The 12,579-nt window shown below is 33.9% G+C and overlaps 1 protein-coding gene across 1 annotated transcript; it reads left to right on the top strand.

The window, feature by feature from the left end:
- Window positions 1-1,247: 1,247 nt before the first annotated feature.
- LOC308649788 (cysteine-rich secretory protein 2-like) lies at window positions 1,248-12,348 on the top strand (the record flags this gene model as incomplete). Its single annotated transcript, XM_081295628.1, has 7 exons — window positions 1,248-1,319; window positions 4,642-4,758; window positions 5,560-5,647; window positions 7,308-7,453; window positions 7,841-7,938; window positions 9,780-9,868; window positions 12,221-12,348. Exons 1-7 carry the CDS (start codon window positions 1,251-1,253, stop codon window positions 12,346-12,348), a joined length of 735 nt encoding a protein of 244 aa, XP_081151754.1. The 5' UTR covers window positions 1,248-1,250.
- Between the last annotated feature and the right edge of the window lie 231 nt (window positions 12,349-12,579).

Below are 12,579 nucleotides of genomic sequence, written 5' to 3'. Positions count from 1 at the left end.
TTTAACCAAAAAGTCAGTGTCCAAATTTTTGTTTGCTTGTTTTATTTACTGGGGATTTAATCCAGGGGTGCTTTATCATTGACTCACATTCATACATAGCCTGTTTTATTAATTTATTTTTATTTTGAGACAGGGTCTCACTAAGTTGCTGAGACTGGCTTTGAACTTTCCATCCTCCTGTCTAGGTTTCCTGAGTCACTGTGTACCTAAGAAATGGGGAGGGCTGGTTAAGGGAGAGGATCCTGCTTTACTTAATCATGTTAAAATCAAATGTGGAAACCAATGTCAAAACAACATCAAACAACTGGCAATGAAATTGGAGATTATTGGTATGAAAAATACCATTACAGAACATTGTTGATTGAGATTCACATACACAACCAGAATTTGCCCAAAGACATATAATATATTCTGCTGTAACTTCTCTTTCCAAATTCCTTTTTTCTACAGAGAAAGCAGGTATTTTATTCTGTCGTGAAAACCAACAGTAAGTGATTATTTATTCTAAGGTGTATATTTTATTATGCCAAACATTTTTATGGTGCAAAGGGTAAAATAATCTATTAATGAGTTTATCCATAGTTTTTAACTGGGATAAATTTTGAGAGGGATAAATTTTGAGAATGATCTCAATAAAACTTTCAAAGTTATGAAAGTAAATTATAGCACTGGTACACAAAAACAGTATCAATTTGCTATTTAAATTTTTTTACATTCATTCCGAAACATACACTTAATGCTCATGCTTGTGATTTTGAAATAATCATGGTAAAATGGGATATAAATCAAGACATAATTCTTTTAATTTAAAAATAAACAGCTATAAGATTAACAATGGGGAAGATCAGTGCTTCCCCAAGTAAGTGGTCTTGCCCCTTCATTTAAAAGACCTAGGATTTTCTGATACATTAAGATAGGATACCATTGGCAATGCGCTGCTGAGTGTCTTTTAAAAGAGAATGAAAATATTAAACACCCTTTGTACCAACTCATGGATTAAGCAAGCTTGAAAAGGCTAGATTTTCAATTTGTTAATTGCACTTGTATTTTTCTATGTAAGGAAATTGGACAATACATGACAACAAATTTGACAATATGGCACTCTATGGCAGTTCTTGTCACACTGTTAATGAACCAGGGAATCTCTCTTCCTTGGTATAATTTGGGTCATTATATTAGTTTCCCTCTCTTAGTCCCATGATTTTTTATTTCAATGAAGACCTTTGTTTGCTTTGACTTAGTTTCCAGCAATGGCTTTTCTTCCGGTGGCGCTGCTTCTCATTGCTATGCTGCTTCCATCTTTACCTGCTGAAGGAAAGGTAAGGTTAAAAAGAAAAACTACATGAGATGGCCAGCTACTTTGAGAGCAGAAGGGACAAGAGTGTATAGTGTGGTACAGAGTGCTCATTGGTAGCTCAGAGTCCTTGACACAGTTATGAAGGTTAGGAGGGGAGGGTGTGTTGTGCGAAGGTAGGCAGGTGAGGGTGGCAGCCCCCAGTCACAGATGACTATTGAACGCTGAAAAAGACAAGTTGTACTGAAAGTTCGAGATACTCATCAGAAATCAAAGATTTAGAACAAAAATAATCTCATTTTTATATTAAAATACATAATTAAACAGTAGTATTTTAGATATTTAGTTAAACAATGGATTAGGTTCATAAGGCTATTGTAACAAATTACCACAAGTTTGGTGGCTTATAGGAACAGAAATTTATTTTCTCACAGTGTGGAGACCAGAGTCTAAAATCAAGGTATCTGCACAGTGGCAGTTCTGATGGAATATTTAGGAAAGATCTGTTCCATGCATTTCTCCTAGTTTCTAATGGCTTCTGCCAATTTTTGACATCCTTGACTTGTGGTCATATGACTCCAATCTCTGCCTCCACGTTCACTTTACATTCTTTTCTCTGTGTGTCTCTCATAATGACATTTGTCATTGGACATAGATTTGAATAATTCATAATGATCTTATCCCAAGATCCTTAACTGAATTATATCCACAAAGATGTTTTCTCCAAATAAGATTACTTTCATGGATTCTGGAAATTAGGACATAGACATATCTTTTGGGGGACTACCACAGCGTACAAATAAAATACATTAAAGTAATTTCATCTTTCTCCTTACATCTTTAATAGGGCCATCTACAACTAAAATTGCTTATGATGGCTTAGGGTACATTTTGAATGGACAGAATGGTCTATGGGTTTAAAAAGCTAATGATAGTCCTCCCTGCCCCAAGATATTTTCTGATTTCCTTATTTTATTCCATTTGTATGTGGTCCTTACAAAAAAATAGCAGTGCATTTATGTAATTTAAATTGGAAAAAATTCTTCACATATGTCACCACACTTAATCATTATAATTACCATATAAAATTTCATAAGTTAAAAAAACAATGCCATACTGTTTTATGCATGAACAGTCATAGAATCAGTTTGTGAAAACTTCCTTAGTATGTGAAGTCTTGAATTCAAATCCTCTATTTCTAATTGGATCCTTTGCTTTAATGACCTTAGAAACAAGTTCAATCATCCTCTTCAAAAGAGGGGCTGTGTAGTTATAAGTTGGCCAGGAGACCACAGCTTTGGTCTACGCTGTCTGTTCTCATACCTTCTTCTAAGTGTTCAAGACCAGGACTCCTCAGACTGGAGAACTCTTTTGAGTTGGTTCAGACCTCGCTTGGCATTCAGAAATACAGACTATGTTTCAGTGATCTAATTGTCAGTCTGGAGAGAATCTGTTCCTCAACTAGGGATTCAGTACAATAGTTTTCTTGTCTTATTTCTTTCTCAAACAGATTTTCTTTCATCACCCTTCCTAATGCCTTTAATATCTCTGATCTGTCTCTGGTCTTCATTTATTTTTTTTTAAGAGAGATGAGAGAGAGAATTTTTTTTAATATTTATTTTTTTTAGTTTTCGGCGGACACAACATCTTTGTTTGTATGTGGTGCTGAGGATTGAACCCGGGCCGCATGCACTTGAGCCACATCCCCAGCCCTCTGGTCTTCATTTATAAAACCATTTTGCCTGGTATAACTAATGATCAGAAGCACTGTATATGGTCTTGTGGGCATGATTTTCCATACTATCTCAGGATGCTTAGAAAATGTATTCATCTTTCAAAAAACTACAATCCAGAATCATCTTTTGTGAAAACTTCCTCAACCTCAAGTAAGAATAGTAAATCCTTCCTTTCTATTTTAGAGATCCCTCTCATAAAAGTTTTACTTATGTCATACTGTCTATACAATATGAACCCTTAAGGGTAGACAGCTATCATATTTTATTCATATTATTCTCAATACTTCACATATTTTCTTTCCCCTAACAAAGCTCTATTAGTACTCAGTTTGAAAAAAAAAGTAACTTTCTTTTTCAGGAGAATTATTATCTACAAAGCAAGATGGTATAAGAAGCAGAAAATAAGTACTTCTTTTTAAGAAACTACCTTTTGAAATGAAACTACTTTGACAAGGTTTTTTTAATTTAATAGGAAATATCAAGCAATGTTATTTTATGTTTTGATAAATGGCAGAAATTGGCCACTACTGATGTTAATATGTGCATCCCTTCTATCTTAGGGGTCAGTAGCTGTGCTGTTTCTATTGGTACAAGGCATTGACTAATTTTCCCTTATCCTTAGGAGAGAGAAATGAAACACATACTAGATATTGGCAATAAAATTCAGGGTCTATGAGTAGGGTACTGGAAAAGACTTGAAGGGAACAAAATATGGGAGGAGAGGAGGGCAATGTATCCCAAAATTACCAGGAAAAAAATCTATAATGGGCTCGGTTCACTTAAACTTGAACTTCAAAATCTTTCTCATACTAATAGAACATCAAACCCTTTTGTAAATATAAATTTAGTCCTTGTATCGACAATCCACATGCCCTATTCCACCCAGGGCTGAGCTCCTCCCCTATATCCACAACACAAAGATAAATTGAAAATATCTTTCAGTTACATTTAATATCTTATCAGTTACATTTTTGTCATTAAAAGGAAAAGTTAAGTCCATGAATTGGATGAACTTGTTCCCTCCAAACATCCTTGAAGATTTTTTTTAAATCTCAAATCTGTATTTTGAGCAAGCCTGAAAATAAGTAAATATGTAAAATAAATAAAAATGATTTTTTTATTAAGTACTGGCTGGGTTGGCATATGCTTGGGCTGAACCTAAACATTCTCTAAATGCAGATACCATGTCATTAAAAAGTCCCCTAAAACATTGAGGATGAATCGTGAGCTCCATCCTCACTCCATCTCATTCATATGCCTGATCAGATGTGAATGAATATGCATGAAATTTTGTGGTTTTAAAATATTATCTATTATATGTTAACAAAAAAATCATTGAGAGTTCTCTCAAAGCCAGATATTGGTATTTGTGGCCTCAGAGTTTTTAATTTAAGTACTCTCCATTTTCAATACTTTGGTCTTCTACTTTCCTATTTACATCACAGCTTTTGCTCAGATGCATTGTAACACTTAAGGGCTAGTATTTGCTTTTAACATTTGTGCAGTACTACACAACTAAATACACACTTTTTGATCTTTGTGACTTTTTAATTAACTTATTCACTATTATAAGCAATTTTCAAAAATGTTTTAAATTTTATTTTCCTTTAGGATCCAGCTTTTACTTCTTTGTTAACTACCCAAACACAAGTGCAAATGGAGATTGTAAATAAACACAATGAACTAAGGAAATCTGTCTCTCCCCCTGCCAGCAACATGTTAAAAATGGTAAGAAGCAGAAATGGTGTGAATGGGACTCTGTAATGTTTTGAACAATCAATAAAAATAAAAATGAAAAGATAAATTAAAAAAAAAAAGAAAGGAGCAGGCAGCTGGAAACAGGCATCTCTTTAAAACTTTGTGGTTTGCAGCATTCTATTTTGCTATTTATTTCAACTTTCATATGGGGAGGAAAGTGTTTCTTATTTTTGTTTTGAAAGATGGTTTAATAACTTATCACGTGGGAAGGCTGAATTAGAAGCCAAATCTTTGAGCATCCAGGATGAAGTCATCACATTTTTTTGTTCACTATCTTTCTAGTCTTAAGAAACTTTTGTTTCTTCAAAATCATTGTCATTATTAATATAAATGAAAGCTCCACATTCTAAGATTTGTCCCTAAAAGCCCAGTATCTCCCATCTGAAAGTGATAAGCTTCAAATGAAGCTGGGAATAATCTGGGCCAGCTTATTACTATAAAAATATAATTAGAATACTTCACATGTCTGTCAATATCTAAGAGTAGCACCATTACTAAAAATCATCAATGTGGATAGATAAACAATCAGATATTCTTATCTTAGGTATTTCTGTCCTTAGGCAAACAACCTATGGATTGCTCCTTGTGTGGAAGCTGGCATTGGTGCACAAAGACATACTGAAAAATGAAGCCACCAAAAATGCATTTTAATAAGAATGATTATTAGATAATAATCCTACAGAAGTTTTAAATTATTGCTTATCAATATATCAATTATATGCTTCATTGTGGTTATATCATTAAGTGTATTTTTTTTCTTTTGACATTTAGGAATGGAACAGAGAAGCAACACAAAATGCCCAAAAGTGGGCAAATAAGTGTACTTTACAGCACAGTGGTCCAGAGGATCGACAAACCAGTATGTGGATGAGTAGATATTTGTTGAACAAATAAACAAATACAATGATAATAGATTTTTGTAGCCTATTTCATTAAGAAGAAATCGTGAATAAATGCTTCTTATGCTGCTTTTTAAACTCAAATGATCTGTGTGTAAATAGAAGGATGATAATGAAAAGGGCAATTTTGTGCGCATGTTTGTTATTTACATTATTCAAATAATTTCTCATACAGTATCACATTCATTCCTCTCCACCAGCTCATGAGTAACACAGTTCATGTATCTCTATTTTGCAGTGTAAAGATTAGAAAAGTTTTGGGAGGAAATTGATTTACCCAAGAACACACCAAAGTAGTATCATACTAGACATTTTCAGTCAAGTTTTCTGATTTCCAACAAAATTTCCTTTTTGACATTTTGAAATCTAATTTTTATATTCATAAAATATATTGAATTATGTTGAATTGTTCCTGAGTTTTACTCTATAAATAATGTACCCTTTTAAAATCATATTTTAAATGATCATGTTCAGCATTCAACTAAAATTAATATTTTGAATATATTTATTTTCAAATTCTTTACATCAAGCAGCCAAGTATTTTGTAGGTACAAGGTGCTTACGATGCATAGAACACTGAACTCGAAAAGCAATAAGACACATATTGTCATGTATGTAAAAAATAAATAAATAAATAAGGTTATAAATACTATGAGAGAAAAAAACTTGTATGTATGGGCTTTACATAAAATATTTACTTACTATCAAGAATCATATATATAGGCAAGCCCAGTTTGAAAGCAGTTAATCATTAACCTGTTATTTTAATTGAACTATTATTATTTATTGAGTTTGATGCTATAATCATAATAAAATTATAGAAATGGCCATATTCAGTGTAAGACTAAAACAGTCTTGAAGATCCAAATGTACTGTTAAATTTTTACTTTCTTTGCTTCGTTGTTAAAAAAGGTAATCAAGAATATTTTATCTTCTTTATAAGCAATATGTAGACATTATATTTCAAGCCACTGAAAGGTGAATATTAATTGAGAGCTTGCAAAGTACAGGAAATATTTTTGGGCTACAAGACATGCCCAGAAATTTGGGTTTGTGACATTGTGTTTTCTGGTAAGGGAAGATTCATAGTTTTGAAAACTATCTTCCTGGGGTCAGTTGTCTCTCAATTGGGACTCTTAAAGACTGTCTAAAAAGCCTTTTATTTTTTTTTCAAATTTGACACAAAACCATGAACATTTTTAGAGCATCCTATTTTTGAAAAATCTCTGGTGAGGGTAGTAAGAGCAGGAGAGAAATTGCAATTAGGTGTTGGTGACTACCTGTAGCAAGGATGCAATACACACTGAAAGCAGTGAGGCACACACACACACATGAAAACTCAGTGTATAAGTGATTGCATCCTAGATAATCCAGAGGGAGGAGGACTTTTGAAGAATAGGATCTTCTCAATCTACTAAAAAATTTGCAAGTTCTGGCCAGTCTCAATATTTAGGCAATTCTGTCTTCTAATCTTCTCTAAAGTTGATCTGGAGATAAGATAGCCTCCTCTTATCAGTCAGAAGTTAGCAACTATGAACCCTGTACTTGAAAGGCAGCATCTTTGCATTTGTGAGGTCAATTTCTTTTTTGAGTCCTCATATATGATCTGTTCCTTCCTAGCTACAAAATGTGGCGAGAATCTCTACATGTCAAGTGACCCTGCTCCCTGGTCAACGGCAATCCAAAGCTGGTATGATGAGAGCCGTGGATTTACCTATGGTAAAGGACCAAAGAATCCCCAGGCAATTGTTGGACATTACACTCAGGTAAGGGAAACAGTGAAATCCTTCTTCCACAAACATTATAACAGTTTGCGGAAACAGCTTGAGTAATCATAATAATCTTGGCATTTGACTGATAGTTCATTGAGATCTGCTATTTTTATCCATGGTCCAAAAAATGTTTGGTAGGGAAAAACATACACAGTATTGCTCCTATAATATAAATAGGTAAGCTTGTGAATGTACATAAAATGTTTGTATTTTTAAAGTGCATGACTTTGATTCAGTAAATTTAAATATTTTCATAAGATGTGGACCTAAACTTAACCACAGTAACATCATCAGTGTTATATTTGCTACTATTTCTTTTTTTAATATTTTCTACTTTTGTAACATGTACCCCAATATGCTCATTCTCTTATGGATTTGTAGCTTGTTTGGTATTCATCCTTCCGCGTTGGATGTGGAGTTGCCTACTGTCCCAATCAAGACAGTCTAAAATACTTCTATGTTTGCCAGTACTGTCCTGCGTAAGTGTTCACATTAGAGTTTAATGCCAATAATTGTATCTGCAATATAATATTTTAAAATTCTCATATATTCATCAATAGGAAAAGAATAACTCAATAAAGGTGTGATACATTTCTGGAAATAATGTTTAAGATTGAGACACCTTTAATTTCTCAGAGAAGATACCAAGTTCTCAGTCACAAATAAATGATGCTCTCATTCCTCATTTATAAAATGATGTAATTTCTTTAATTATCTTTCCTGAGGGTTAGGGTTATTCAATGAGCATGTGTGATCCCTCTCTAGACTTTGTATCATCAATTTGCTAACTTCACACTCTGAATCTCTAGAAGCTTAATGATTAAACAAGGGGTGCTGGTAGGATTGCAAATAGGGGTTAATATATTGCAATTTTAGTCCTTTCTTCAAATAGTCCTGCTCATGTTTATCTAAACAACATATTGTTACCATCACAAATGAGTCATCTTCGAGAGTCTCAAAGACTTCTCAGGAGAACTTTATTATTTCAGAACCCAGAAAAAGATAAATCTTCACTCTTTTATTTTCCCAGAATTTACCTAAGAAACTCCATAACTATCTTGTGTCTTGATTTGTAGCCAGAATCATGCCCCCTTTTTCAAACAGTATGTGCAAAGTTATCCTCAAAAATAAATTCATAATGAAGATATATTCATGATATATGTGAGTTTTAATTTTTAAACATTTGAAATTCTTTGTTACTGGAGGGAGGAGAACCCCAACCCAAATATGCTATATAGAACTTGTGTAGCGACAGATAATCCAGGTGATGGAAGGGTTCATTTGAGAAGGTTGAACCATAAAGTTGTGTTTCTGCAAGCACCTGTTAGGGTTTAGTGGAGAGAACTAAAAGGCCCTAGGAGAGTGCATCTAAACTCACAGCCTGGCCCTCAAAACAGGACACTGAAGCCAGGCTTAGGAATTGAGAGTTGGAATGAGTGATGAGAGGAAGTAGGGGAAAGAACTCCCAGAACACTTTTCTACTTGATGATTTTTCCCAGTGTTCACACACTGCTCTATGTAGGGGAACACTCAGGTACATTGCCTTGGGCCCTCTCCCCACTTGGCTTCATTGAGATTTGGATTCCTATATAATTTCAAATTAATTAAGTAGTCGAAAAGATAATTAACCCATGGGTTAATCAGTGTGAGATCATTTAGTGCTGGGTATTGTTCATCAAAACTTTTTTTAACCAGCATTCTTTTTTTTTTTATTTTTTAGAACATAGATATCTCACACATGCCAAGTCTAGAAACTAACAGAATTTCCTTCAGCACGTGGAACAACACATAATTCATTAGTTGAAAATCAGTACCTTTATGAAGGGGCAAAAATATTCTGAAGCTTTATTTTTCTGTATTAGATAAATTAAGGTGCTTTTCATTCTTCAAATATAAAATGATATGGTAATGCTGAGCATTCTTATCTTTATTGTAACCCCCTACCTCCAAAATCTTTCTCTCTGGGGAATATGCTTTGCCCCTAACCAGCACTTAGGGTGCATTGCCTTAGCAAATTGGTTGCATTTATTTGGAGATAAAGAAGCTGTTAACTGCTTGTAATATTCTCCATATTCTATATGCTAGTTCTTAATTGAATGGCTCAACCTGTGAAATTATGGTTAAAGAGATAGGCCAATGTGTGAAGAAAGCATTTTCTTAATTCTTATTTCTTTCTAACTTACTGCTTTGGGAGTTATGTTTTTTTCAGTTTTGTTGACATCACTAAAATCAGTGAATTAGCTATTTGGCAGCTGATACATTAGAGTATGATCCAAAGAGCAAATTAAAGATATTTTACACTGTGTATTTCACATTTCAGTGGTAATAACGTGAGTAAAAAGAATAACCCTTACCAACAAGGAACACCTTGTGAGAGTTGCCCTAATAACTGTGAAAATGGACTATGCAGTAAGTTTGAATTATTAACTTCCTATTGTAAGAGAATTGATGTTTTCCTTTCTTTTTATGAATTAAGAAATCCCCTAAACCAATTAAATAACATATTAAAACAAAAGCCAGAAAGATACTGAACAGTGTGTCTAAATAAACTTACAATTCAGTAACTAATATTTTAATTATAATGAAAACACATTATCAAATATGACATATGTGTAATCTACCATCAGTGATTGTGCTGTAGATTTGATTAATATTAAATATACACTTCTGACAAATAGTTTGTTTTATTGAAGCTAATATCACTATGCCAAGTTATTTTTTAATATTTTTTAGTTTTAGGTAGACACAATCTCTTTATTTTATTTTTATGTGGTACAGAGGATCGAACCAAGTGCCTCACATATGCTAGGCAAGCCTTCTTCCACTTGAGCCATAACCACAGCCCCGCCAAGTTAATTTTTAAAAATTCAAAGGAATATATCTAAAGGGGATTAAGATTTTATTATGACTCAGTCTAGACCAGTATGCCAAACACTACTCTTTTGTACCAATGAGTTCATTGTGTGAATTTCCTCACTTCTTTTCTACAGTACACAGTGTTTATTCTAATAAATGATGAAATGCTCTATAATCTAATAATAGTTTAGGCACATTATTAATGACAAAATCAAATATGTATACAATATTCACTCACAGAGCAAACATACTGTTGCAAATTAAAAGAATAAAACAAATGTCATATACCACAATTTTAATTGTCATAATTACAAGTAAAAACTGCTGACCTTCTATAGTTGGGATACTTTCATGAAAATTATTATTAATAATAGAATCAACCCACTTACTGAGGTTTTTACCTTTCAAATGCATTCACCTTTACTTAGCATTCTTTCTGATTCAATTATGTAGTTATAATTCACAATATTGATGATATCAAGGCTATAAATCCACTAAGGAGGGAAAATGTTGAATACTCATACTTCTCCTAAATGCTTTTTGATGCAATGAGCACTCAATAGAAAGATTTTAAACAAATAGTGAAAAAAAAATGATAATTGTGTTTCATAGAGAGCTTTTTGGCAATAATATGCACAACTGTTGAAGTGGAAGCCAGTTAGGATACTGTGGGAAAACATGGATTTAAAAACCGTGGGTGTCATCATAGCAGTACTGGCAAAATAAACGATAAAACAAGACAGTATTTGTAATCTGTGCTGCTGGAGTGCTTGTCAAATGGAGAAAGGAAGGAGTTTGAAATGGATCCACCTGCTGGCTTAAAGTACTGTGTGGCCAGAGTGTCATTTCACTGAGACTGCAGGAAAAGTCCAAGAATCCTCAGCCTGTTGTGATGAGTTTATTTTGAGTTTGTTGAGCCATGGGGTCTTTGGAAACATTTAATCAGAATCTTCAGAAGAACAAAGTGCATATTGTCCTTGTTTTATTCTGTGACCACTCATAAAGATTATTTGTACCCAAAAGCTGGTACTGGAGTAAGACATGCCCATCCAATAATGTGAGATAATAAAAATGCTCTTGTAACTTGTTGTATAGCTTTCGACACTAGTCCCATGTAGCCTCTGAACACTTTAAAATAGGTCTGGTAAAAGTACAAAACTAAATTTTTAATTTATTATAAAGTTGAATAGCTACATGTAGCTAGTGACTCCCATATTGGATTCTAGGGTGAGAAAATATATTTGCATTTATTTTATTCTGTCTGCTAAGGGAAAATGGCAGCTCAATACTTTTAGAAATATATCACTGGCCGAGTATGTTCAGCACACCTGTAATCCTAGCAGCTCATGAGGCTAAGGCAGGAAGGGTGCGAGTTCAAAGCCAGCCTCAGCAACTTAGGGAGGCCCCAAGGAAATTAGTGAGATTTTGTCTCTAAAGGAAAACTAAAAAGGGCTGAGGATGTGGCTTAGTGGTTAAGCATCACTAGGTTCAATCCTTGGTACCAAAGAAAGAAAGAAAGAGGGCTAGGGTTGTGGCTGGCTCGGTGGTAGAGTGCTTGCCTAGCATGTGAGGCACTGGGTTTGATTCTCAGCACCACATATAAATAAAATAAAAGTCCCATTAACAACAAAATTTTTTTTAAAAGACAAAGAATGGAAGGAAAGAAAGGAGGGAGGAAGGGAGGGAGGAAGAAAAGAAAAAGAAATAGATCACTGAATTAAAAGTAATGGATTAGTCAGTGAGCCCAACTAAGACATGTTATGTGTCCCTCAAGACATGAAGTATAAGTGATGCTAACCTGTTGCTCACTCTTCCCTCCTCCTTCATACACTTTGAATGTATGAATTGTTTTGCTGATACAGTGGAAAATGACAGTAAGGTGATTTAAATCTGTTTTTGTTACAGCCAATAGTTGTGAGTTTGAAGATCTCCTTAGTAACTGTGAGTCCTTGAAGAGCACAGCTGGCTGTGATCATGAACTACTCAAGGAAAAGTGCAAGGCTACTTGCCAATGTGAAAACAAAATTCACTAAAATGCCTAGTGTACATCAGGCAGGATTGTATGCAATGGCTTCATCATTTAGCAGAGACATACCCAGGGAAATTGGAGGCATACTAGTTAGCAATTTGATCCCAAATGGCAATGTTTTTTTTTTTTTTCTCCTGGATCTTTACAGAAATATCTGTCTCCTACAGCAATTTACAAAAGTAGCATCAGCCACAATAACAGCTTTGGACTTAGATATCAATTTGCTGCTTTAAGT

The sequence above is a fragment of the Spermophilus citellus genome, assembly GCF_964194105.1.
Source record: "Spermophilus citellus genome assembly, chromosome: 5".
Taxonomy (NCBI): domain Eukaryota; kingdom Metazoa; phylum Chordata; class Mammalia; order Rodentia; family Sciuridae; genus Spermophilus; species Spermophilus citellus.
This window is presented reverse-complemented; position numbering and strand designations above follow the sequence as displayed.